Below are 27,914 nucleotides of genomic sequence, written 5' to 3'. Positions count from 1 at the left end.
GTATAGTAAGGCATAAAAAGTAAAAAAAACGACATATAATGGTAAGGCATAAAAACATTATAGTATATTAAGGCATAAAAAGTCACAAAAACGTCCTAGTATATAGTAAGGCATAAAAACGTCATAGTATAGTATGGTAAGAATGGTCATAGTATAGTAAGGCATAAAAAGTCACTAAAATTACATAGTACAGTAAGGCATTAAAGTAAAAAAATTTCAGTACAGTAGGGCAATAAAACGTCATAGTATAGTAAGGCATAAAAGGCAAAAAAACAACACAGTATAGTAAGGCATAAAAACGACATAGTATGGTAAGGCATAAAAAGTCACAGAAACGCCAGTATAGTAAGGCATAAAAAGTCAAAAAAACAACATAGTATAGTAAGGCATAAAAACGACAGTATAGTAAGGCAATAAAACGTCATAGTATAGTGAGGCATAAAACATTATAAAACGACACAGTATAGCAACGAATAAAAACATAGTTTAACCAGGCAATAAAACGTCATAGGCATAAAACATTATAAAACGACCCAGTATAGCAAGGAATAAAAACATAGTTTAACCAGGCAATAAAACGTCATAGTATATATAGTAAGGCATAAAAAGTCACAAAAACGTCATAGTATAACAAGGCATAAAAATGCCATAGTATATTAAGGCATAGAAAGTCATAAAAATGACATAATAAGTCATAAAATGTTACAAAAATGTTGTAGTATAGTAGAATAGTGCAAGTCATTAACTTTTTTACATGCATATAACCTTGACTTTAGAATATTTTTTTTCTTTGATTGTATATATTTGAAGGACTGGGAGATATTTAGGACACATGTGGAGGTCCTTGTTAGATTGATTGTTTATGTTTGCTATAAATATGGTGAGATCCCCACGGATGGAGAATGATCTCAGGAGCTCTGAAGAAGGAAGAGTAACAGCTAAGAGGCCCCACAGACGTGACAATCTCCATATCAACACCAGCTTGTCACACACATTTGAGAGTGAAAGACCAAACAAGCAGTCAAACTGTTGTTACTCAGAGAGAGACACCTTGGTGTGCCTTGTACCAGATCTGTCCATCATGCATGAATAAAAACAGCCACATTAAATGGTTGACTTGTTGGTCTGATTGTGTTCACTTTTTAATCTTTCTATCAAGAAATCATCTTTTCAATAGGGCATAAAAAGTCACAAAAACGACATAATATAGTCAGGGCATAAAAAGTGATAAAAACGACATAGTATAGTAAAGGCATAAAAAACGTCAAAAAACGTCATAGTATATTAAGGCATAAAAACTAAAAAAAAAACAACATTTTATAGTAAGGCATAAAAAGTCACAAAAACATCATAGTATAGTAAGGCATAAAAGTAAAAAAAACGACATAGTATAGTAAGGCATAAAAACAACATAGTATAGTAAGGCCCAAAAAGTCATAGTATAATAAGGCATAAAAAGTTTAAAAAACAACATAGTATAGTAAGGCATGAAAAGTAAAAAAAACGTCATAGTATAGTAAGGCATAAAAAGTAAAAAAAACAACATAATATAGTAAGGCACAAAAACAACATAGTATAGTAAGGAATAAAAAGCCAAAAAAAGTCATAGTATTGTAAGGCGTAAAAATATTTTTAAAATGTCATCGTATAATAATGCATACATTGTCATAGTATAGTAAGGCATAAAAACATCATAGTATAATAAGGCATACAAACGTCAAAAACGTCATAGTATAGTAAGGCATAAAAATGTCAAAAACGTCATATTGTAGTAAAGCATAAAAACGTCAAATACGCCATAGTATAGTAATGCAGTATGGACCTCAGTGCAGATTCAGACACAGAAATAACCAGTGGCGTGGTAATAAAAGTTATTTAATGGCAACTGTTCAGTGAGTGAAGGAGAGTATTCTGGAGGAATGTTGAGGGGCGAGGGATCGACTTGTAGCAGTAGGAGCGTGGAGGTGAATGGCTGGCGTGGAGCAGGTGAGTCGTCGGAATGGGAGCGGCGTGGCTGGAAATTGCACCGGCGTTGAGTCATCCAAGACAACAAGAAGTTATTGATCAGAATTAGCATTAGATAGTTTAAGTAGCGTGGAGTGTTACCACTTACAAAGCGGAACAATCTGGCGACGAATGAGTGGAGAGCCGGGGTTCTTATACTGAGCTTGATGAATAATGACAAACAGGTAAGCCAGGCAACCAGTGCTGCACTACGCCCCTACTAAGAAGTACACACATTCACACAAAAAGGGGCAAAGACACAGGGGAAGACATAAAACATAAAAACAACATAGTAAAGTTAGGCATAAAAAGTCATCAAATCGTCATAGTATGGTAAGACAGAAAAATGACATAGTATAGTGAGGCATAAGAAGTCATAAAAACAGCATAGTATAGTAAGGCATAAAAACGACATAGTATAGTAAGGCATAAAAAGTCACTGTATAGTAAGGCATAAAACATCACGGCATAAGGCACAAAAAGTCAAAGCATAGTAGACATAAAAACAGCATAAAACATCATCGTATACTAAGGAATAAACAGTCATATCACATGTATGTATCTATTAAGGCAAGAATGTCAGGCACCGTTAACGACAGAAAAAATGTGTTTGAATGCGTTACAAGTGAAATACACGTATATTAAGATCTCGTTAATGAGATCTTTTGAAATACAAAAATTAGCGTTACTCGTCACGTGAGAACATGTCACGTGATCGCTGCGTCTACAAGCGCCTGCCCACCGGACACAGTAGCTAAGTTTACTGTAACAGCGGAGGACACGATGAACGCGCTGTGAGTGCTTTTAAATAACTATAAACTTGTATCGTCTCGTCTGAACATAGCCAGGAAACAAAGTAGTCCGATTACGGTAACCCTTTTAACGTTACCGCCAATAATGTAGCGTAATGTTTTTATTTTCACCGGTTGTGGTGACCTAGATAGAAAGCTGCTGCTAACATAGCAGGTTAAAGTCTTCAGGTTAAAGCTGCTGTAAATGACATTGACAAAACGTGTCTTTGTAAGTGTAGAGTAAACAGACCATGTTTTCTCTCTATGTGTGTGCTTTTAGAAATGCGTTTAATTTGACCTGCTAGGTCACATTGAGACTTTACTCATAACCCTGATATAACACACTGAAATGAAGATGTGTTTTGAATATTTCTGGCTATATTCATGTGTATATGAATCCTTGCATATGTAACTTTTGTCTCTTGTTTTGTTTTTCTTCCCAACAGACCGATCTTCTCCTTTCCTTTGTTGTTCAGCTCGTTGGTCTGGAGTGGATATCTGGAATATGACCAAGATGTCTTGTGAGCAAACATATATACACATCTCCACATGTCTTTGTTTAAAACCCCTTCTCATATCTTTAGCCAAGCCTTACTAACTTTTTATAGATACAGACAAGCCCCGACAAGTCAAAGATGCAGTATAGATCTATATGAGAGGAGAAATCCTTGAAGTCAACTCAAGGAGGTCTGCTCAGTTTTTATGTCTAGGATTTGTAATCCTAGAAAATTTGTGGTTGTTTTGGAGTTTTTGAAAACTTGTTAAGATCTCCTGAACTGCAGTACAGAGTGACACAAATTTTCACAAATAAGTTAACTAAAGTTTTGTCAAAATGTTTGAAAAGTTTGCATAAAGGTTAAGTTAACTGTAGAATCACAACAAAGTCATGATCCAATTTAAATTCTACAGGTTGGTCAGCAGCTAATAATCAGAAGCTATACAGACAAAGGATGGTTCAAACAGTGTTTGGTAACATGACACCTCTCTTGGTGAAAGGTCATGAAAGGTTTTTCCTTCTTTCTTCAGGATACCAGAAGACTGGACTCATGTTGGTCGGGTTGATCCTACAGAGGAGCTGGAGCTGACCTTTGCCCTGAAACAGCAGAATGTTTATCTGCTGGAGGAAAAACTCAGACTGGTGTCAGACCCTGACTCAGCACAGTATGGTAGGGCATGATCCGGTTACTGCTGGCTGACCTTAAGCAACCCTAAAAAAAAAAAAAAAACAAAAGAAAAATTGGCAAACACTTGTTAAGCTGAGGTGCTCATCACCTTGCCTTTTTTCTCCACTACGAACAGAGTGACGGAGGCCTGTTTTGTCCTCCACAGGTAAACACCTAACCCTGGAGGAAGTAGCCTCCCTGGTGCGTCCATCTGAACTGACCCACAAGGTGGTGCGTCACTGGCTGCAGAGTCATGGGATTACAAACTGCCTGACTGTTTGCACTGAGGATTTTTTACAGTGCACCATGACTGCAGAGTAAGCAATCTTGTTTGGCAACATTTTTTTTCTGCTTACTTAACAGTAAGTTTCACTTGCTCTTGACACAGTTACGACACAATGGGTGCTTTTTTCTGCTTCAGCTCCCTCTTTGTTTAAATCATGCGAAACCTTTGCTCTTGTCTTGTGAGGTAGTTCCTCTTTCTGTGGTTATTCGGTTGAAATCAAAATAACTTCTGCAATTCATGAATTTAGGCTAAGCTTGCTGGAATCTAAAAAAAAACAACACCTTACCCAAAACCACAATCACTGTTAACACTATTTAACTTAGACAGCAGGGGTAAATTTAACTTACTTGGAGTTACATCAGTTTTGCATAGAAGCCAATGAGTTAAGACATTAAGGCTGTGATTGTCTTTGTTTGGATTGTGTGTTAAGGGTTGCAGAGACTCTGCTCCCAGGAAGCAGGTTTCACCGTTACATCAGAGACGGACAATCTCAAGTGAGGTCTTCAGCTCCGTACTCTGTTCATGATGATGTTCACCAGCACCTTGACTTTGGTGAGCGTAATTTCTTTTGCTGTAAAATGTTTATCTGTCATCTATAATCTGTATATTTATATGAGGATATTAAAGGCTAACATCACTGGATGAATACTGATTTTTCCTCTTTTTGTTTTTACACACAGTTGGAGGACTTCACCGCCTCCCTCCCAAAGGGCAAGACCTCAGTAAAGAGCTGAAGCAGTCGAAGGAAGGAGTGCACCTGGGAGTGACTCCTGCCATCTTGAGGACCCGCTATAACCTGACAGCAGCTGATGTGGGAACAGCTCAGAACAACAGCCAGGCTGTAGCTCAGGTGTGACCCTCTCTTAATCGTTATTAAGTGTTGTAAAACATTAGTTCAGACACTTCACACTCACAATAACTTGGTGTACTTCCTCACTTTAGTCTGTTTTTCTTTAATCTGTTTTCACTGTTAGTTCTTGGAGCAGTACTATCACCCGGCAGACCTGGCTGAGTTCATGAACATGTTTGGCGGGAGCTTCCAGCATCTGTCTCAGGTGGATCGAGTTGTAGGCACCCAGGGAGGAGGAAAGGCCGGTATTGAGGCCAGTCTCGATATAGAGTACATCATGAGCACAGGGGCAAACATCTCCACTTGGGTCTTCACCAACCCAGGTTTGTAGGAGAGAAAGAGTCCTTAGCTGCGTCTGTGTATTTGCGTATGTAATGGCATGAAGCTGTAAGTGAAGATATCAGGGTAAAGAAAAACATTTGCTATACATAAGTGTAGTTATGGCTTATTGTCACATTTCAGCCCTAAAAAACACACACACTCACATTTCCTCATTTTCCCTCAGGCCGCCATGAGTCCCAGGAGCCTTTCCTCCAGTGGATGCTTCTGCTCAGCAACATGTCTGACCTGCCTTGGGTTCACACGATCAGCTATGGCGATGATGAAGACAGCCTTTCTGCTGCCTACATGATGCGCATCAACACAGAGTTCATGAAGGCCGGCGTCAGGGGAATCTCTTTGCTCTTTGCTTCGGGTCAGTAATGTGCACTCGTAACACACAGAGACATTCAAGAACATTCACATTCAACACCCAATTCATGTCACTCCATCAAAACATGACTGTCAGTGCGCTAACAAAGCCTTCGTTTGTCTACAGATCAAGGACTGTTTGCTTTGAAAATGTGATTGTCACTTCAGAGTAACAATCACATTTTTGTGTGACATTTGTCACTCCTGTGACCTCTCACTTGTTTCTGCTTTAGTTTTTAATCGTTGCAATACATATACAATACACCACCACTGATTTACAATAAAACACCCATAATGGCATGATGGCTTTGGAAAGACTTGTTTACATGTTTCCTTTTTCCATAACTTACAACAGTACTCAAACTACCAGTTGTCAGTAAGACATTCTACATGATAACCTGTTGCATCACTTTTTAATGTCTCTGATTTTGTTTCATGTTCAGGTGACAGTGGTGCTGGTTGTAAACATTTGGGTAAAGAACAAAACTCCTTCAGGCCCAGTTTCCCAGCCTCAAGGTAAAACATCTACAAACCTTTTTCTTCACTTCTGTGGCAAAGGACCTCTGCATGTGTTATCATATTGGTGATATCAGAATTTACAGGGACAGATGGATGTTACATACAAAATTTTAGAAAATGAAAAACTGAACAAATAATTTAGCCTGAAAATGTTTAAGAAAAGCACCAAACATCTAACATTGTCTTGTTCTCAGCCCATATGTTACTACAGTCGGAGGAACCTCATTCAAGAACCCATATAAGGTCACGTATGAAGTCACAGATTACATCAGTGGAGGAGGCTTCAGCAACATCTTCAAGATGCCTGACTACCAGGTAACAATAATATTAGATCATGAGCTTTTTCAATGCTCAGTTATCGCAGATGGTGTCATTTATCTTGTTTATTTGTGCTCCCACAGGTCAGTGCAGTGGAGGGGTATCTGAAGACTGTAGCAGCAACCCTTCCTCCTAAGTCATACTACAACGTCAGTGGCAGGGCTTACCCAGACATGGCAGCCCTGTCTGATAATTACTGGGTGGTCAGCAACAGAGTGCCCGTCCCCTGGGTGTCTGGGACCTCGGTAAAGTATACCAAACTCATAAGTCTCATAAGTTCAACATTACGTACATTCATTATACTGCATCACATCTCTCAACCGTTGATTGCCCGCTCCTCAGGCGTCAACCCCTGTGGTCGGAGGCATGCTGTCTCTAATCAATGATCATCGGCTGCTGAAGGGCCTGCCTGCCCTGGGCTTCCTCAACCCTCGCCTTTACAAGCTAAAGGGACAAGCCCTATTTGATGTGAGTCAAGTTGTTACTGTAGTAAAGAATATCTTTGTTTCAGTTAACACTTAAATTTAAGTTTTTAACATGAGCAATTTTATACTGTTTCCAACATTTTTGAGATTCAAGTTATTGCTTTGCTGAGATTTTTCTCTTCACTTGGAAGTTTCACCTGTGTTTTCAAAGTTTATGTACAATTGAAGATTACGTAATGTAAACCAAAGGAATTAAATTGTAGAACTTTAATCATTTAAATTTTAATAATCTGACCCTAATTCTCGAGAATTGTGTCACATTTTCTATGAAAAATACGAGACAGTAACACTACAGCAACAAGTGGCAGCAGCAAATTTCCTTATTCAGTGAGGCATTTTGTTAAAAGATGGATACCCTTTTGCTGTGCATTTCGTGGTCATGATCTGGCCTCTAAATGCTATGCATTCTTGTCTCCAGGTGACTGAAGGCTGTCACCTGGGCTGTCTGGACGAGCAGGTTCAGGGGAAAGGTTTCTGTGCTGCACCATCATGGGACCCTGTTACAGGCTGGGGGACACCAAACTACCCTGAACTACTGACTGCCCTGTTAGCTTAGTGAACACCTGCAGTTCACGAGAGCAGGTACTATACACACATCCAAACTCTAGACCAGGTGCCTGATGCCAAAGACTGGATGGTGTAATGGAGGGAAACTATGCCTACACTTCAGATTTATGCCTCTTTGTTTTTCTCTCATGTTCATTTGAGGTTGAAACGCTGCATTATTCCAATCCGCAGGAAGGTTTTTATCTGTTACCATCGCTACTTCTATCATTTTTAAGGATATACTACAACTTTATCGGCACATTTAATTTTCTTCAAAAGGCTCAAAACCTCTCGAATTTTTTTAGGTCATGGATGGTTGTAGTTTGGAATTTTTAACGCTACACTGCGGTTGCCTGTTTTTGCTGTTGAGTGCATTTTAACTGACCCAGATTTCTCTGTGAATCACTTGCAAGCAGCTGGATGTTTACACAAATCTTATGCTTCAAATTCATGCCACTAATTACACAGCGATGGGGACTTACTGGATACTAGATGCTATGCATAAAACCTAAATAAATCAACATAAAATAATGCTGAAACACACACCAATCTCCTTTTTTTAGATACTTAGGCCTATTTAAATATATTTTTTATATTAAGACAGTGTTATATATTAGATGTCATTCAAAAATCTATGTACTGGATACAACGATTTCACCAGATCAAGGGAATTTAGCATATTTAGCATAGCGCATTTGGTTTGTAGTTAAGATTGAAATGGCCATAATGGGTAATAATGTCTGTTTTTCCATACTACTATTCAGGGATGAGCTAGATACAAATGTCATCATTTCATTTCATTTCATTTCATAACAAATAGATTGCATGCAATTCTAAAAATGTCACACTATTTGCAATCGAATGGGATCATACTTAATGGTTCATAAGATTTCTTTTTTAAAAACTTTGGTTTGTTGCTGTTTGCTTTACGGCTATGAACTAACCAAATTGCACTGTAATATGTGGGTTAAAATGATTCAGCAGTTCTACCCACCACCATTGTTGCACTTTTTTTTTTTTTTCCTTTAAATCTTTTAGCCATGTTAATCTTCAAATCAGATGTGTTTAATGTGAGAAAAACTGCCTGTGCTGTGTTATTTGTGAATTTATTAAAGCTGGACTTTTACTTGGAAATGTCCTTTTGATTGCTCAGGATTATCCTGAGCCATGTTTGTGAAAACTGATCTTGATGCTGCAGATTTTGTACCAAATGCCTGACGAATATGTTGTACAAAATATCTCTTTAATCAGATGGCCTTAAAAAGAAACCTTTAATTTACAATGCAAACTCATGTTCCCTCCAGTTTCTATTGTTTTATCTGTGGTGTACTATGTCAAGCAGAAAGGATGAGTTGACAATGTGTTCAATTTCATTGACAAACTGTATTCCAGCTGTAAGATGTTACTTTGAAGCTGCTAAATTCAAGTTTTAAAATGTGATAAAATGATCATTTATGAACATGCAGTATGCTGAAAAATTAAACAACCAGGATTTGTTTTACTTCCTTGTTCATTTTCCATTTTAACCAAAAGAGGAAATGAAAAGTATTTCACCAAACTGCTTGAAGCAACCTCAAATACTGGCGACACATGCTGTCAACATTTAACTGCAAATATGACCCTGAGCTTCAAGATGTCTACCTTTGAAACCGTATTTACATGGTCTTTCTGAAGTTATTTAATGCAGTTAATGACAAGAACAGACTCCATGGGCTCATGTTTCTTTAAAATGTTACATTCTTACTGGGTATAAATATAAAGCACTTCTGAAAAGGAAAATGACCTCACATCCCAGTAACAATAACACAGGATCTGGTAGTTACTTGAGTTGCTTTATCATTTACCGTCTTTGGAGGAGCTCCAGGATTTGTCTCTAAATAGCTGAATAATATTATGTGATTATGACAGGACAAATGACAGTTTTTGTGGTAGTGCAAGGGGAAAAAACATTTTTAATCAGTGATCACTATTGAAAATTACATGGCTATTATCTACACGATTCTGATATTGTGTTGTACAAAATGAAAATATGCAAAGACCACCCTATCCGCCCATGAAACACACTCACATGAAGGGGAAAACAAACTGAAACCTCTTCAAGAAGAGCTAAAGGGACAATCTTACTACATACATTACCACAGAGCTTATGTCAAAGAGTGTACAATATGCACACTTGGGGAGAAGTACAAAATTGAAAAGGTTTCATTGCTGAGGATTGATGCAAATTTGACTTACATTGCAAAAACTTTTTAACTGGCTGTGTCAAGGTATAAATAAGTTTTTAGGTGCAGATCCATGAATTAACATCTTCACAAGAAGAAACCATAAATTGTTCCATCCAGGTAGCGCTAAAGTTGGGTAGGAGGCCTGAGGGAGGTGGGGTTCTCACGAGTTCATTGTTCAAACCCTCCAGATGTATATCAAAAAAGTTTGAGAAAAGGTAATTTCTCTGTTTAAATCTTTATCTAGAGACGATACAAAGGGGACTTCTTATCTCACAACAAAGCAGGCCACGGGATATTAGTTTGTCTGTCAAGGAGCAGAGATACAGGTCAGATCCTCCGGTGTATGCTCACGTCGTCGCTGTTAGCCTGTTTCAGGGATGATTCACTGGTTGTTTTTGGCTTTGGCATGTGTGAGGATGTGAGACTTCAGGTTGGTTGACTGGGCAAATTTTTTGTTGCAGCCATCAAAGGGGCACACATATGGGCGGTCTCCAGTGTGAATACGCACATGTGTGCGCAGGTTAAAGTCCAGAGAGAACCGCTTGCCACAGCCCTCAAATGTGCACTGAAGATGAGAGAGAGTGAGTTAATACCGCTATGTGTCTCAGCTTTGCTCACAGATGAACTGCTATCATTTTTCAGTGGCAGCTATTTGAGATGGCAATAGCAAAGTCTGCATAACTGCTCTCTCTCTCTCTCTCTCTATATATATATATATATATATACCTACATATACACCATATATATAGCTTAAGATGGTATTTGAGATGGCAAAAGCAGGGATTGCATAGCTGCACTTATATACACACACATATCTTTATATATATGTATGTATGTAACTTAAGAAAGAATGAACTGACACGCAAAAAGTGAAGAAACTCACCTGGAAAGGTTTCTCTCCTGTGTGTACGAGTTGGTGCCTCTTCAGTTTTGAACTCTCCACGAAGGCTTTGCCACACTCTGCACAGACGTGCACACGAGGCCCGTGGGTATGCAAGTGTTTCCTCATTGCAGAGTTGTCCCTGAACATCTTGGTACATCCCTGAGAGGGAGAGAAACAAGATGAAGCGATTCCCTCGGGACATGTTCACTTGACAGTGTTGTTTTAACAACTGAATCATGTCAGTGTAAAGGGATGAAATGCTGTCTTCATCTACCTTTATCTCTAACAGTACTGTATATTCTGGAGTGATAAAAACAACACTGCACTCACTTTGTGTGGACAGGCTATCGTCCTGGGTGCATCGTCTTCTTTTACTTTTCTTGGCTTCATTCTGCAAAAGAAATATAACCAGTCACATCCCTGAAGACAGCTAACACAACTGACCACGTTCCACATTCCTGAATCAAACAAACATAGATTTTTTTACTATAAAAAAATCACTTAGTAAAAACCTGTACGTGAAATAGTCCAAGCCACACAGTCATTTGATTTCATGTTATGTTCAATACTGCATTTCACATGAAGACAGCTGAATTAGCAATGTTGCAGCATGTGCTGTTTTAACCATATGAAATGCATTACTTTTACACCACAGTTTTTAATAATGCTGTCATTACTGGCTTTAAGTGAAGCAGACTGTATGAACACAATTTTTTTTAATCATGGTTTGCTATCATTTCGCTTGGGTGAACATAATAATATTATCACTTACCGTGCAAACTCTGCCAGCTGTTTGGGGTCTGATAGGTCGATGCCTGGGATTCCTCCTGGAGGAAGCTTCTTCCCTGTCATGTACTCTGAATAATCTGGAGGTGAGTTTTCTCCTGTGATTTGCTCCTCGTGGTCTATGTCCTTCTTGTCATCTGAATGAAAGGGACAGATCAGTACCATAATGGGGAAAGAACTTATTAAAGGCATTTAGAGCTAAAGCTTTATCACATGTCAACCAGTAGTTCCTTTCACCCTATGCAGTTACTAACATACTACTAATTAAAAAAAAAGACAGAAAACCTTTTTTGATAGATAGGTCAGTTTTATGATGTAATAAGATTACTCCATCTCAAAGTTGAATAGTCCTCAATAGTAACCAGGCAATATCAGTCAAACACTGTAAACAGTTTCCCTATAAACCTGCAGTACACTGGCTGCATTAGCTACGTAAAACATATTTTTTAAAGTCTGTTTTCAAAACACGTTCTTTCCACATCCAGCAAATGTGTCATGATGCTTTGCAACATGAATAATGGGGCAAATACAGTATATTTCATAAATTTTAAATACCGAGTGAGAAAAGGGTTAAGTGTTCAATATTTTGTCTCCCAGTAAATTATTAACTTTTATTTTGTTCATGAGGCTGAAATGATGCATGAAGAATCATGCTGCCATGTTTACAAACATGCCCGGTTCTAAAATATCCACAAATATAAGTTACAAATATCCCAAACGGACAATGACAATGGAAATAATATATAGAAGTTGATATTACTTTCTTTAATGAACTTGTCACATTTTAAAATTATACAATGTTTTATAAAGCCAGGGTAAAAAAGCACTTCGAGTATACCACGTCTAATTAAACCTATGACTGATACATAGCACTAGCAATGAGTGGAACTACAACTTTTAAAGCAGTTCGCTTGCGTTAATTAAACTTATTAAACCATATTTCATGCGGTGCGTTTAAAGCCTGAGAAATGTAAAGTATGAGGGGTTCCTGAAGGCACCACTTCCACTGTTACAGTTGAACTGAACTGCGCCACAGCGGCCTAGCGGAGCCAGCTGCACTCGCTCCCACTCTCGCCGCCATCTTCGTCGGCCAAATAAACGCCATTTTTTCGGGCCGCCATACTTTCTAGACCGGGGAAATATGGCGGCGCCCATCGACACATAAAACATGGCTTCCCATAAAAACAAAAACATTTCAAATGGGGTTTATGTGGCTCAAAGTTGGGAAATACTTCCCACTTTATCGGAGGACAAGGCCTCAACTCGGCCCCGTCACAAGGCACACACGCTGAGAACAAAGCGAAGGGCCAGCTTGCAGGAATTCAAGTGAACTTACCCGATGCCCACATAGTGACTGAAAACTCCCCCTCCAAAGTCTTTATCTGGACCTGCTTCTGTTCCCATTTTCGGCCCATCTCTCCCCCGCTCAGGTAGCTCTTTTTGCCGGCTTTCTTTCCGCTTCCAGCCTTCTTCATCCGGCCTGTCGATGAGCTTTTCCCAGCGACAGTAACCAGAGTCTGTTCGATATAGTCCTCCTCCACGGCGGGCACTGGGATGAGGATTTGGTCCTCGAAACCGTCATCTGTGTGCAGTTCAGAGTCATCCTCGCCCACCACCTCTTCTCTTGTTTGCACCAATATCACCTCCTGGTGCGGGTGAATCGAGTTCGGATCATCCGTGTCAAGAGGCTGTAAAGCGATCATAGGCTGGTGTTCACCGTCGTCTCCAACAACTGTTGTCTCGATTGTCTCTACTTCGATTTCGTGCAGTTCCACTATTTCGGCTGGCATTTCTGACCCATCCGTTTCTATGTACAGGGTGTCCCCCGATGCCATGCTAAATTTTGTATTTCCTCCTACTTAATGTGCTATTAATTCCCACTCTAGCTCTCCCTTCTGTCTACTCTGAGCCTTCCTCCTCCCTCTCCGACAACAACTCTACCCTAGTGTACTCTCGTCGCCACAATGCTCTAGTTATGAAGTCTCGCGTGATTTAGACCAAAAAGTCCTGCTAAATTATGGATTTCAAACATTACCTACATCAGAAGTGAAATGATTGTAAATGTATTTGTTATTAATTATTCATGGGGAAAAGAAAATGTTCTTATGGTCATATAATTCATAATATGTACTAATACTTCAAAATAATGTCTGACAACAAGATAATCTAAATATGGACCAACTACTGTATCTGAGTCTTTCACCAACATTCCAGCTTCTTTATTAGATTCATGACTATGTCATTGGAAATGAAAGTTGTTTATTATGAGTTTTTATTACTAAATAAGACGCCTATTTTTATTTATTTTATTTTTTTTAATTTGATTAATCAATCGTTTGGTCTATAACATGTCAATAAATGGTGAAAAAAAGCCCGGAAAATTGAATAATTAATTGCTTGGCATTTTTATAATAATAATAATAATAATAGTAATAATATTAAACTTTATTAATATAGCACTGTAAAAAAAAACAGCAGTTACAAAGTGCTTCACAATTAGCTTGAAAAATGAAAAAATAATTGATGATCCAGACAGATGTATATGTATATATCAATACTAACTGCTAGATTTAAGAATACAAATTACTACACTCACACACTACACTTGCCTAAGCTTACTGTGTAGACACCAAACATTTGTGAATAATAAACCAACTTTTAAATTTGGATGCTGCTACTATATGGTAGTGATGGCAGGAACTTCACTGTATTTGTGGTTCTCAAGAATGGAATTATAATATTACCGTTCTGCTATGGTTTCATTTATAATAATACCACTGATGGCAACACATATGTTTAACATACAGTGAAAATACATTATTATAGAATGCTGATAAGCAACCTTACAAGAAGCTGGTCTTGTCAATAAACAAATTGTAGAGAAAGTTGTTTGGATTGTTCTTTAGATTTTTAAAATATTCTTTTTACAATATCAGCTAGAATTCGCAGTCCTGTAAATATAAACATATTATGGGATCATTGCAGTAGTTTCTCGTGAAATAATGTCAAGATGCAATAGTTCGCATGTTGGAGAACATACACTGGACAGGTGCACAGCCGACTTTGTCCCGCCCTCTGCTTGGGGGTGGGACTTATGGCAGGCCGTTTTAACATTTACCTTCACCCTGCAACCCAGTGTGAGTGGGTGTGCCCCGATACCGTGAAGCTTTGATGACACACATACATAACGCCACTTGGCCAGTCGCCTGATACACACAGAAGAAAGCCATGGGGAAGACAGGTGGAAGAGGCGACTTTGAATGGGTCTACAATGACCAGCCGCACACTTCAAGAAGAAAAGAAATACTGGGTAAGAAATTATAGAAAACAAAACAGCTGTGTCAACACTGAGAAATTTGCTGAGTAATAAGTCTGGTTAGTTTGTGGAATAAGTTAAAGCGTGCGTTTTTTTCTGACTATAAATGGTAGCCGGTTAAACCTGTTTACTAGCTGTTGCTTAACAAACCATGTCAACAATGGATGCAGGGCAAGTGTAGAAACTCAAACCCCCCTTAAGTTAACAGATTGTGGTGTAATTCTCTTACATATAAATGGAAGTTACACTGTATATTTAATACAAGTAGAAATATTATTTTAAAATTGCTGATTTTTAAGGTCAAGAAATGAACGATGTGATTTAATTTGTAATTCAGTGCACATGGATGTCAAAGAGAAAAGTTAAGTATAAATTCCATTAAATTCAAGACACATTTTTCAAGCATGTGTGTTGCTCCCTGTCACAGTTGACTCAAGACTTTGTGGCTACATTATCTACATTATTTTCATTTTGTCAGCAGAAGTCACTTGTTCTTAGAAGAGGGAGTGTAGCTACCAGCAGCAAAGGCAGGTGACAGACTTTGTCATTCCAGGGAGACCTCCCTCCCAATGTCAGAGCAAAAGCCATGGTGTAGATACTCAGATAGCTATGAAAGTAATTCCATATTTCAGTCTCAGTCTTGATCTTAACCTGAAAATTATTTAGTTGTGCTCCAAGAAAGTCACAGAAGACATTAACCTTTTCTTTTTGTGTAAACCTAGGTACCTCTCTGTCATCTTTTTCTCTGACCTGCATTGATAGCAGGTGCAGTTGACAATGCCTCTGGGCTTGCTAGGTAACAAGACACAGTCCCAGCTCCTGACAAACACAGATACAATGCTATGCGTGAAGTGTGAAGAGAGGCTTTGTTAGGTGATCTGGGAGGATCCATGAAAGAATAATCCTCATTCACTATACCACCTTAAACCACATCTCCCATCATTAGTATATTCATGCAAGTGACTATATAGATAGTGTATTCAGCCTATGATCCTTCATGTTTTCCTGTTTTTTCAAGGGTATGAAATCTGTATCACCAACCTCTTTGATTATATACCTGATCATGTAATTCAATTAACAAACACTTTAGCTTAAAACGCTCTAAACCTGTCGATGTATATTTGATCCTGGCTTTGTCCAACAGTCGCATGATTGCTCTGGTGTGAAAGAAGCATCCAGACGGTGATGGGTTGTTTGACGCCACAAGCTTTAAATTATTAAAGCGTTTTGTTTTAATTATCCTCTGTCCTGCCCTGAGGGGATAGACAGAGGGATGTGAATGTCAGAGGTCACTGTACCTCACTTCCTTTCTCATTTTGTGGGTTATTTTGATTTGAAAGTGGTTTTATGAACTGAATGGCTTGTTGGTTGAGGAGTCAGTCTGTAGGTGAAGTACACTCAACTCTCATGTTAAACTTTATACCATTCTTCATCTTAAAAGGAAATTGGCACATGCTGTCTCTTCTGAGGTCACAGAAATGAGTGATAACTGTGACACTGCATGGTGATCGATTGTTTTTAGCAGCTCTAGAGAACTGTATTTTTGAACAATGCATGATTTGTCACTTTGACTCATAACGTGCTGCTGAATCGCAGATAATTTTTAGCTGGAACTTGAGGCTGAAACCTTATAGCTACAGTAAATGAAATGACTTGTTATCTCTGTGACACAGTGAAGCTGAAGCATGTTGCTGTAGCTTTAAGCAGTTTAAACAACTTCTTTTATAATGTCTGGTTATTGATTTAACTTTATGCCCTGTGGGTGGGCTACAACACCAGCACCTGAGAAACATATTGCCTATACACATGGCTACAAAACACATTGTAGGCGAGTTCAAATAATACTGCAGATTAAAAAAAAAAGAACATGTACTTAAGATAAGATTGGAACAACATATTGATAAATTATTGTTTTAAAATCAGTCACCTTGGGGAAGCAGCAGTAAGTTTTCTTGGCTAAACTTTAACTGAATAAAGAGGGTGTAGTCGGTACAGGGGAAAGCTACATCATCATCACTGAATCCAGGCTCCAGGCAACCTTTATGTAAGCCCAGTTTGCATACGGGTGTTACACAAGTCAGCTGAAAGTAAAGAGGCAAGCTTATATTTGCATGTACTATCACCTGATGGTGGATGGCTATCTTTCCTCTGGTGCATGATGGGGTATGCTCCTGCAGCATGCATCCTGAATTTTGGATGGATGTAAAGTTAGCTACAAGGTGTGGTCAGTTTAACAAATCACAGCTTGTATGTCTTAATTAGTAGATAATGGTTTAAAGGTCATACAAACCCAACCTAGTTCTTCATGTAGCATTGAATGTTTTTGAACCACTCCTTTGTATCTCCTTGAGTTTCATGTCCCTCAGCAAAACAACACCTCTGCCAATTAAAGATGACTTTTGTCAGCAGGCTCTTCCCAGGAGAGGTGCTGGTACCTTACAACACGCTTGACTGTGTTCTTTGGGATACACAGTATCGGATCACAGCATGACACATTGATATGTATAAGATCAATATTTGATAAAATGACAGTGAATTATTCCCGGTAAACAACCTTCTCTGCTGGATTCATTACAGATATTTAACTTTCTTTACATCATCATTATTTAAAAAATGAAATGAATCCGTTACCCTTTTCTGTCCTTATCTACCATTTCCATTCACTACTTTCTTTTTTCATTTGCTTCCTTTTACTGTTTTCTGGTTTTCAACTCTACCTTTTTGTTTTTTTCTGAACCTTTAACCCTTTCTCCGACTCCTTTTCCACAATCTTCTCATATCTGACCATGTCCCTTTTTATTCCTCTTTCTACCTGGCTCTCTCCTCAGCCAAATATCCAGAAATCAAGTCTCTGATGGGTCCAGACCCCCAGCTGAAGTGGGTGGTATCAGGCATGGTGTTAACCCAGCTTCTGGCGTGTTACCTGGTCCATGACCTCTCCTGGAAGTGGATCTTCTTTTGGGCTTACGCCTTCGGAGGCTGCATCAACCACTCCCTGACTCTGGCTATCCACGACATCTCTCACAACGTGGCCTTTGGCAACAAGCTGGCAAAGTGGAACCGCTGGTTTGCCATGTGGGCCAACCTGCCCATCGGGCTGCCCTACTCCGCCTCTTTCAAGAAGTACCACATCGACCACCATCGGTATCTGGGAGGTGACCAGCTGGATGTTGACATCCCTACAGACTTTGAGGGATGGTTCTTCTGCACCCCTGCCAGGAAAGTCCTGTGGCTCTTCCTCCAGCCGCTTTTCTATGCCCTGCGCCCTTTGGTGGTTAATCCTAAACCAGTGTGTCAGCTGGAGATCCAGAACGCAGTAGTTCAGCTCACAGTAGATTTAATTATCTACTATCTATGGGGGCTGAAGCCCATTGTCTACCTCATTGCAGGATCTATCCTGTGTATGGGACTGCATCCTATCTCTGGACATTTCATAGCTGAGCATTACATGTTCCTGAAGGGACACGAGACATATTCTTACTATGGACCACTTAACCGGATCACCTTCAATGTCGGGTATCACATGGAGCACCATGACTTCCCCAGCATACCTGGCAGTAAACTACCTCAGGTGAGACTGTGTTACTGTGGGAAACCATAACTACATTTCCAACAGGTAATCTCTGGACTGGAGTTGTTTTTTGTGACACTATTATTAGTGCAGTGGTAGAGAATGAGGACAGTTACAACACTTGCATCTCCTCCAGGTGTCGGCAGATAAGAAAGACCTTTCTTGTCTTTCAGAATCTAAACAAAATGGTATTAGCAAATGCCACACGTCACATTTTTTTCTATCAACTGCAAATATTTATCAGATGAAAGACTTGTAACTGATTAACTGCTGCCTCCCTAACACCACGAGAGCATGAATAGATTCAAAGTGAGACACCTGTCTTATAACTGGCAATGACTAATGAAACTAATCCAATTTGTTTGGAAATTCTTTAGTTTATGAACCATTTTTGCTGTTAACAGAGGGAATGTTTCCCTCTGTGGTTTGAAAAATCTGCTTCTGAACTATAAAACGTTATATTTTATTTTTTAAATGACACTCTGGTTACTGCTATTTTGACCAAAAGAAATTGGATTTGTGAGTAGATGTCATGCAATGTGTTGTCTTGCTCTTGTTCAACAAAGCAGTGAAATGTCTGCTTCTATCAGCCTTTGTGTTTGTATCTGATTACCCTAGTGAAATGAACGTGTCATGTTGGATTAGACCTCTGTCTGTACAGAGGTGCTTCTGGCACTTTACATCTGCAATTTAGATATATCTATGTATTTCTGATTTGCATACTTATTCTTTTATAAGCTCTCATTCTCAGTAATAAATTGTTTTTGTATTTGGTTGTTGTTGACAGGTCAAGCAAATCGCAGCAGAGTATTATGACTCCCTGCCTCAACACACGTCCTGGACCCGGGTATTATGGGACTTTGTGTTCGATGACAGCATCGGCCCCTACGCCAGAATCAAACGGGAGTACAAGCTAAGCAAGCAGGAATAGATCTGTGACTGATTATACTTCCCATGAAACAGGAATGTGAATTTAAGTTGTTAAAAATCTATGGACCTCAATTAAATATTCTCCAGTTTAAACGTTTTTCCGTATAGTGCAGTTGTCACTGTATGTGCACTTTCTAACACGTTGGACATTTTCATCTTAAATTAGTCCTGTCCTTGAATAACTATTTGTAAAATTAATGTGCACATTATCACCTGCATACATACAGTTTATGGAAATGCAAATTCAGGTTGTCAGCATGTACAGCTAGATGGGTTCCTTACCCCATTATTTATTCATGTTTCTATTCCTGCTATAAACAAATGGCCCGCAGTCATGACAGTGATGACAATGACATTGTCTTGGACCCAGAAGACAAGAAGACACCAAGTGATGATAATAGTATAAAAGTATTCAATATAAACATCCTCATTTCTTAGGGTCACATGCATTCTCATGAGGTATTACAGAGCTGTCGTTACCTCTGCTTGATTGCGCTCCTGCCTATGAGCATTACATCAGGTCTCCTTAAGAATTTCCAAAGGTGAAAATCAAGAAACACAATGTCTCTCGGATTACCCAATACAATTTAACATCCACCGCACAGAACAGTGCTGAAGTGGAAAATGAGCATTGAAACTTACCTTTCAGTAAGAAGAGCCTTTTCTTCAGCGCTGCCCCATTCTGCTTGTTCGCAGCTCCACCCTGCTGTTAACAGTTTGATTATATCTACAGGGAATGGATAAAAATAACAGAAACAACGTACAAGGCAAAAAAAAAGTCGTTTTTAGAAAATTTAAGTTTGATGAGGTTTAAACGTGTCAGGGCTGCTGAAAAGACCTGGTGGTATTTTTTCAGGCTGTAGTTTGTAATGTTCATGAAATATAACATAGTCTGTGTTGCTGAGGTTCTTCTTGTATTCCACTTTCACGCTTTGATCATGCAGTTTTTCTGTATTTGGTCAGTATCTTCTTGAGTTTAGAGATTGCCACCATTAACTGAGGCAGCAACTCCTGACAAGCCAACAAGTGAGACTTGTTGAGCCGAGTACCAAACTTTTTTCATGCTGTCTGAATTGATGATGCATCCAGCACAAAATACAAAATTATATGTAATGAGATGAGAGGGAAAAAACCCCTCTTAAATTACAAAGTCCAAACACAAGAAAACACCATTAGCAAAAAAAATTGTGGTCACAAGTAGACCCTGACCTTCACTCACTGAAAGTGTCTTAACAATATAAACTACAGCAAATCAACACTTCTGACCTATGAATAAAAACATAACGTGCTTCACTGATTTAGTATTTACTATAGGGCTACTGTATTGTAAGTTGTTTGTTATTTTGTCCACCCACTGTAAATACAACTTAATTTTTATGTTATGATTGATAACCATGATCTCTGTTGTTTCTATTTAAAAGATAGTAAAAGATCTTTATAAACAATACGAGCTTGTGGTTGATTTGTCATTTCCCGTCTGTCTTTCAGTAACAAGATGTGACCCTTTTTTATTAAAACATGTACTATATGCTCTGCAGGTGAAAACGATTTAAACCTTCTCACACCCACACCCACACCCACACACACAGCAGGATTTTGCGTAGATGGTTGACACGTCTGTTGTTTTTTGTTTGAATCAATTTACTTCCAGCTTTTAAATCAGAACGTAGTTGAGAGCGGACAGAGTGGATAGAATGCAACATCCGATATTCAACCAAACCCTTCCTGCAAAGACACATTTATCTACCATCACATAGGCCTACCCTTCACTTTCTGCACATTCTTATCTAGGTATATTTTGCATATTGCCAGACAACCCCCTTTATTTTTTTCCCACATTGCTACCATTATCAAGTTCAACATCTCGTATATAGACAGGGGAATCTTCATGGAAACAAACCACTATAATAAATGTACCACCGTTTTTATTTTTTTCAATTTTATTTTATTTTTTTTCAAACCAAATGAAAAACTAATTCATAGAGATGGGGGTTTCATGCATACTTGTTAGGTTCACAAAGCATAGGATGACTAGAGATAGTACTACATTGTTTTATATCTAGGTAAAACCAGGTGGCACATTTACAGTTATCGGCCTGTTTTGTGAATGATCCCCAAGTTTCAATGATCTCACACATCTGAACAGGTAGACAGAAATGTGTACCTCGGTCACACTGGAGTTGTAGAGCAAGAGTGTGTTATTTGAGTATATGCCAAAAAATCTTTTTGCTCATTTGTAATGCATTATGCTTTGTATGTGGAGGAAAGAGGTAATTTAAGTGGCTAATTGTAGTTCAAACATTAACATGTTTTCCATCATCTCTGGAGAGAAAAGGTTAGACACACAACACCAGTATGAACAAGGTCATAAAAAGCCTGTTTTTTTGTTTTTTTCCCCTTTTTTTAAATATGCCAGTTGAGGGCACGTGAGTCTGCAGCACCATTTTGCCCATATTGTGCTTGTTATTGTCAAATAGTTAGGGATAAACTAAACAAGAAATAATAATAGAAAATATAAAAGGCTGACATAAATGGTGTGCAAGATTCCTTTCTCCTTCTATAATATCAATAAAATACTCATTGTCATCAACAGCATCATCATTATCACCACAGTTTTTAAATAATAAAACAGTAAAAACTTAGAAAACAAAAATATTTTCTTCTTATGACTTGGACTGAACAGAGAACAAAGAGTTGCAACACTGGGCTGACTGAGTCTATAGGTGCACAGAGAGGACCACAACACCAAACTCAGCACGAATGTTCGTCCATCCCTCAATTCATCTTCCAGTTCATCTTTCATCCTCTGTTTAGTTCAGCAGTCCTTCAATTATTCTTTATCCATCCATTTCTTCTGCCTTTCTTTCTCATGAATCCCTTCTCTCTCATCTCTGTTTTTTTTTTTTTTTTTAACTTCCATTTTCGCTGTCCAGCAGACTCAAATGTTGGCACAACATCTCTGCAACTCGCATCATCACAGAAACATTGAGAGAACATTCCTTGGTCCTCGTGTCTGTGCATCTGCATCTGTATGTCCATCCTCCTCCAGCTCCTCCTCTCGCTCTCCTCCTACTGTTGCTCAGATGAGATTAGGATGTACTGATTCTGCCGATTTCTTGTCTGATGGCTGCAAGAACAGAACGCAGCATGTAAAGAGACAGAGGCTTTCTGCAGCAAAAGGGCTTTGCACTCATGCTGGACCAGGTGTTTAATTTGTTCATATTAAAGGTCTCAGCTAGCTTTTTAGTGTTAGAATGAGTATAGAAAGATTTTGAGCTGTAAAAACTAGTGTGTGGAAAAGATGAAAGATTAAACATGCTGTGTGCCACAGGCTACTGCAATGAACTGTATAAAAACTGCACTGCTTACCATTAATGATTTCGTCCTTCACCTTATGCAACTCACGTACAACTTCATCCAAAATTTCCTGCAGGACAAGATCTGCTTGTGAGTTTCTTTTCAGCATCACAGGGTGTGTAAAATCATTAAAACCCGTAAACATGTTAAAACACAGTGGAGAACTGTACCAACCTGTTTCATCCTGTCAAACTCTGTGTCTGATTCACTAGTGCTGCCGATGGGTCTCACTCTGCAACACAAAGAGGATGTCATTTGGTAGAGTACAAGACTGCATAATTTAAGGGTGGGGCACTGTTGTTAAACCAAAGTTCTGACTCTTCTTCTTATATCAATATTTAATTTCTGTAACATTTCCTAGTGTTTGTAGTGCAAAAGATAAGATTTATTCTGAAATGTCTTCTGAAATCCCCATTGTTACTGCCAGAGGTTTCACATCTGTGTTTCATATTCAGGTCACATTCCTCCTCCTCTTATCTGCAGACCTGGACACCAGTGAGGACTTTTCTGCAGAGTTGGATCGCTCCCATGGCTTCTTCACAGCATCTAGAGAGGGGGAAAGAATAAATGACCTAAAATGAAATAACTCTGCAACAGTGGGCTATAAAGCAGAGCAGGAGATCTCTTAAGGCATGCGGTTTCATAATGCATTAGGTGCGTTATACAATGATGTGGGTAGAAGAGTGGTCTTTACCTGTCGAGTTCTGCTGACCGGGCCCCCGACCACTGGAGTCATCCTGCAGGAAAGAGAAAAAAAGGGATGATCACACGACTGTCAACCTGCTTTGCTGTAAGTTTCCAGGTTAAATTTCAAATGGCATGGAAATACACAGATTTGCTTTCTTGCCAAGAGTTGGGTGAGAACGTTGACACCACTCTGATGTCTATACATATACATACACATATAAATATAAACGCATCACCAAACCCCCCCCCCACGTAAAGCCACAACTTGTCGTTAGCTAGCTAGCCGTTTCCCCCCACAAGCTAAGCTAACCGTCTCCTGTCTCCAGCTTCATATTTTACAGACAGACATGAGAGTGGTTGTTCTTCTCATCCAGCTCTCCACAATAAGTTAAATTAATTAACTGTCCAACTATTGTTTTGAGGCAAAAACTTACTTCATCAGGTTTCTCTGAGGCTTTCCGTCTGTGAGAGGGTGGAAATGAGAATGTGAGCATACAGTAAGACAAATATAAAAATAATTCAGTAACTAGTATGGAAAGATTGTGACCAGGATAAAATATTAGCACAAGAACTTATTTCCCTTTTAAGATAAACATTTACTGCAAGGCAAACAGAACCAGTAAGACAAGATTAAAATGTCGGTATAATATATGATAGAGTGGCTGATAGAATAGGGTGTGTGTGTGTGTGTGTTTGTTTAGCTGTTAACCTGCGAGCTAGTAAGGCATTCATCTCCTGCATCAGCCCCTCCCCTCCACCACCACTGCCACCACTAGACCGGTTGGAGTCACTTTTGCCACCAGACCCGGGCGGACTGCTCTCATCCTGAGGAACACATTATAAAATGAGTATGAGCTCATGGCTCCGTGGCTCTTTAGACTGAGAGGACTCGTTGTGCAACAAATACAACGTGGCTTCAGTGATTAAATACTGATAAACTGATAAAACCAGAAGGACTTGATCTACACCTCCTGAGGTTCAACCAGGGAGGCTCACCCTATGTACTTTACGTAGTTTGGCTCCGGCCAACGCCGCAGCCAGTCCTGAGGGTTGGTGCTGGATCCCAGGCGGTCCCCCAGGAGGCCCTCCACCAGTGGGCAGTGGAGGGGGCATGGGTGGGGGCACTGCCATTGGGGGTGGTGGACCTGGTGGTGGTGGTGGGGCTGGAGGACCAGCCATGGGTGGTGGAGCTGCAGCTGGAGGAGGTGCCACAGAAAGCATAGATGGGTGACCTGCAGAGACAGGGGGGCCTGGGAGGGGCAGAATTAGAGATCAGTTAATGGCCGTATCAGTTTGTTGATCTTTGCCCCCATTTGGAAGATTGACTGAGCACCATCTCAGGAATGATATGCTGCCCACTCTCACTGTGTAACAAACACCTAACAACTGCTAAGTGCAAGGCAGCTGGCCACTGGGCAGCACTAATGAAGCAACTGGAAATGATTTGCACATCAGAGGGATTCGCTGGGAGAAAGACATTGGCTGTTTGGTAAAGTGTCAAGTTGGGAAACTGCTCAGGTGTTACAGTTTTCAGATTTCATACTTTACTGGCAGCCACTGGTTTCATTTTGTTTAAAATAAGACTTAAAACTCATTTGAGTTGGGTAATCCATCATAGTGGCATTTATTAATTTTTCTGTACAAGTATTCATATTTTTGTTGAAGCTATCTTATCATCTCATGGTAATTTAGTTGCAGTTTTCAAAACTACTGAAACTGTAGTTCAGTAAGTGCATGTGGGAAATATCTGAGACAGTTTAAAGCGACACTGCTGCAGCATGCATATGATCCTTTTCACTATGTCTAGGAAAAGGAAAACTAAGGCTGTATCGGAAAACTTTAAATGTGCCTTCAGATTAAGATAAGATTTAATTTGAGCTTGTTTACACCCATTTCAAATGAACATATTTTACATAATTACTCATCTTGGAGGACTTGAGTATTTTGGAAAAGTTAGCATAGACGTAAATCATCGTATTTAATAGTTATTTGAAAATTCTTTGCTTTTCATTCCTGGCTCTAGTCTACCAGTCTTGCTATCTTCTGCATCTTCTCTAGTTCTCTCTCTCCCTCAGCGCTGCACTGCAGCCTTCATCGCTCCCTGCTTGTTTCAACAGCGTTTCGTCTTCAGTCTGGTGTTTTCACAAACTTAACACCTGTTGAGTTGGAATAACTTCAGCTGACTGACTTGACAGCAAGAATATTTAACCACTTGGTCATAAAAATTCCTTGGCTGCATTGCTCGTATGTTTAAGATGGGAAGACATTTTGACATGTCACAGTAGAAAAATCACAGGTGTAAACAAGATTTGAACAATGTCTGAATTCCATTTAGCTGCTTCAGTTTCACAGTCCTGTCATTGTACAGGGTGTGCAATGTCAAGTAAAGCAAATTAACTCAAACATGTCATGCAACAACTTTTTTGCTGCTTGATACAAATGGAAAACTTGCACGGTTCTCATTTTATATATCGGATACAACATAATCCACTCTGATTTAAGAGTTCTTGGACACAGAGTTTGTTGCATTCCATTGTATGGAATTATTTAGGCTCTAGAAAGGGGCATTTTAACTCCTGTATTTTATTCATATTGCAATATACAGTATATCACAGAAAAAAATATTGCAATCAGTCAGTCAGTCATCAGTCAGTTTTTTCTAAAATCGTGTAGCCCGAGCTTACTGGGATGCCTCATCAGAACTGGGCCATTGTTCTTATTAGTAAACTGTGTTTTTCTACTATGCCAAGTGACAAGCCTCCTGTCCTGCTGCATTGTGCAAAAATTTGAGAACTTTGTATAAAAAGGTGAACGAGTTCTTCACTGCTGAAAGAGTTTCTTGTTTGATTTACAGCTTGTGCACAACCACGTTATTCTGGCCTGGATTAGACCTTCCATTAGACTGAAGTTGTTTGGAGTGACTATACTGGGAATAACATCATGCCATAAAACCGTTGTCTCACCCTATAGGTGCAACAGAGTGGGGCAGATCAAGCAGAGTATGTGCAAACCCTTACACTCCTGGGAAGAGATGTGCATATGACATATGTGCCTTTTTCTTCTTCTGCTGTACCAATATGGGTATGGTACATTCCTTAGAGTGAATGCACATGACCCACCTTACACACACACACACACACACACACACACGCACACAAACACACACTATGTACATTTAACATCCCTCTGCTGAGAGACTACCTCCTCCTCTCTCCTCCTAATACTTACTGCTGTTCACCATGGGGCCCTGCTGGGGGATGGGGGAGGGGGTCTTCTTGGGCGAGCCCCCGTCAGACATTGCAGTGTAAGAGGGGGGTGAGGAGGAGGAAGAGGAAGTGGTGGTGAGGGGCTGGGCCTGTTGGTGGTACACCTGCTGCTGTTGTTGCTGATGGTGCTGAGGGTGGAAGGTGGATGGGTAATGGGGCTGGTGGCTGGGGGCGGGGCCTGGGGCTATGTGACCTATCAGAGGAGGCAGGGGGACGGCCTCACAGAGCTGAGGGGTGAGTGGCAGGTGCTGAGAATGAGGAGAGTAGGAGTCGTCTGGCTGGCCGTTGGAGTGAGGGTGGGGCTGATGCTGGGGGTACTGGTGAGGAATGGTCATGGCGCTCGGGTCAAGAGGTGGGGGCTTCATCCTAGTGCTCAGAGGTGGGAGGGGGTGGGCCATTGGGAGGATGGGCTGTGGGGGCAAACCCTGCTTCACAGGCATGGCCATCATGACTGGAGGGGAGGAGGAGGGGGGCAACTGAGCGTACATTTGCTGCATATGAGAGGCGGACCAGGTGCCGTGTTTAGGGGGGAGCATGATGTCTTGATGCTGCTGTTGTTGTTGAAGGTGTAGGTGGCGGGCTGCTGTGGGAGGAGACAAGGGGATCTGACGGACCTGTCGGCCCTGGGTGGTCACTCCTGCCTGGACTGGGGAAAAGGCTGAGGCGAGCGAGGTGGAGAGCTGGGAGGAGAGCTGGGCCTTGTCCCTAGCTGCCCCTGCCTCTTTCTCCTGAGAGGGAGAGGAGGAGGCGGAGGAGGGAGGAGAGGAGGAGGCCACGCGGACGTAGGAGGGTGGCAGTGTGCTAGCTCTGTACTGTCTGTACTCAGGAGGAGTGTCTGGGTGGATGGGAGGGGTGGAGACTTTATATTGGAGAGTGGAAACGACTGTGACGGGCAGAGAGAGAAAAGACAGAGAGAGGAGAGAGAGGAAGAGGAGATGCAGACGAGGAGGAGGACGAAGGAGGGCAACAAACAAAGGAAAACAGAAAGAGAAAAACGTGAGAAGAATGAAAAGCAACCAACTGAGCAACCAAGCAAGTAAAGATGAGAAAATCAGGAGCAATCCAAAAACGGAAAGCCAATAGCAAATAAGAAAGAATCAAAATATCATAAAAAGAACAAGCAGCAGAATGCAACATGACTGAGCCATGATCAGAAAGCATATGGCATTTCCCCCCAACAGTAGCTGGAAGAAAGAGATGGCAGTAGAGCATGTTGCGGGGACAGGGGGGTGGGGGGTGGG

General features: G+C 40.1%; 4 protein-coding genes across 4 annotated transcripts in view; 2 read left to right on the top strand and 2 right to left on the bottom strand.

Moving 5' to 3' along the window:
- The first annotated feature begins 2,715 nt into the window (after positions 1–2,715).
- Positions 2,716–9,153, top strand: tpp1 (tripeptidyl peptidase I). The gene is made up of 13 exons (XM_023393744.2): positions 2,716–2,798; positions 3,242–3,316; positions 3,822–3,961; positions 4,125–4,275; positions 4,675–4,796; positions 4,925–5,094; positions 5,219–5,417; positions 5,600–5,788; positions 6,228–6,300; positions 6,498–6,618; positions 6,705–6,866; positions 6,964–7,089; positions 7,525–9,153. Exons 1-13 carry the CDS (start codon positions 2,788–2,790, stop codon positions 7,660–7,662), a joined length of 1,677 nt encoding a protein of 558 aa, XP_023249512.1. The 5' UTR covers positions 2,716–2,787; the 3' UTR covers positions 7,663–9,153.
- Positions 9,154–9,584: 431 nt separating this feature from the next.
- On the bottom strand, positions 9,585–13,499 carry yy1a (YY1 transcription factor a). The gene is made up of 5 exons (XM_023393746.2): positions 12,883–13,499; positions 11,533–11,683; positions 11,091–11,151; positions 10,761–10,919; positions 9,585–10,442 (listed from the first exon to the last, which is right to left on the bottom strand). Exons 1-5 carry the CDS (start codon positions 13,379–13,381, stop codon positions 10,260–10,262), a joined length of 1,053 nt encoding a protein of 350 aa, XP_023249514.1. The 5' UTR covers positions 13,382–13,499; the 3' UTR covers positions 9,585–10,259.
- A 1,216-nt stretch (positions 13,500–14,715) lies between these two features.
- On the top strand, positions 14,716–20,808 carry degs2 (delta(4)-desaturase, sphingolipid 2). The gene is made up of 3 exons (XM_023393807.2): positions 14,716–14,856; positions 17,691–18,433; positions 19,221–20,808. The coding sequence occupies exons 1-3, from the start codon at positions 14,775–14,777 to the stop codon at positions 19,362–19,364; spliced, it is 969 nt and encodes a 322-aa protein (XP_023249575.1). The 5' UTR covers positions 14,716–14,774; the 3' UTR covers positions 19,365–20,808.
- Positions 20,809–20,845: 37 nt separating this feature from the next.
- The window catches only part of evla (Enah/Vasp-like a), a 27,273-nt gene continuing 20,204 nt past the window's right edge, over positions 20,846–27,914 (bottom strand). The window contains exons 5-13 of the mRNA XM_023393805.2: positions 26,636–27,558; positions 24,404–24,657; positions 24,117–24,232; positions 23,842–23,869; positions 23,415–23,457; positions 23,206–23,266; positions 22,895–22,952; positions 22,733–22,790; positions 20,846–22,490 (exon numbers count right to left, since the gene is read on the bottom strand). Coding sequence (XP_023249573.2) covers positions 22,453–22,490; positions 22,733–22,790; positions 22,895–22,952; positions 23,206–23,266; positions 23,415–23,457; positions 23,842–23,869; positions 24,117–24,232; positions 24,404–24,657; positions 26,636–27,558 — 1,579 coding nt within the window. The 3' untranslated portion in view covers positions 20,846–22,452. The remainder of the gene's footprint in view (positions 22,491–22,732; positions 22,791–22,894; positions 22,953–23,205; positions 23,267–23,414; positions 23,458–23,841; positions 23,870–24,116; positions 24,233–24,403; positions 24,658–26,635; positions 27,559–27,914) is intronic.

This window comes from Seriola lalandi, unplaced genomic scaffold, assembly GCF_002814215.2.
Source record: "Seriola lalandi dorsalis isolate HSWRI2012SDOR001 ecotype SW California unplaced genomic scaffold, Sedor1 jcf7180002054942, whole genome shotgun sequence".
In the NCBI taxonomy this organism is placed as follows: Eukaryota; Metazoa; Chordata; class Actinopteri; order Carangiformes; family Carangidae; genus Seriola; species Seriola lalandi.
The sequence above is the reverse complement of the archived record's forward strand: the minus strand, read 5'-3'. Positions and strand labels throughout refer to the sequence as shown.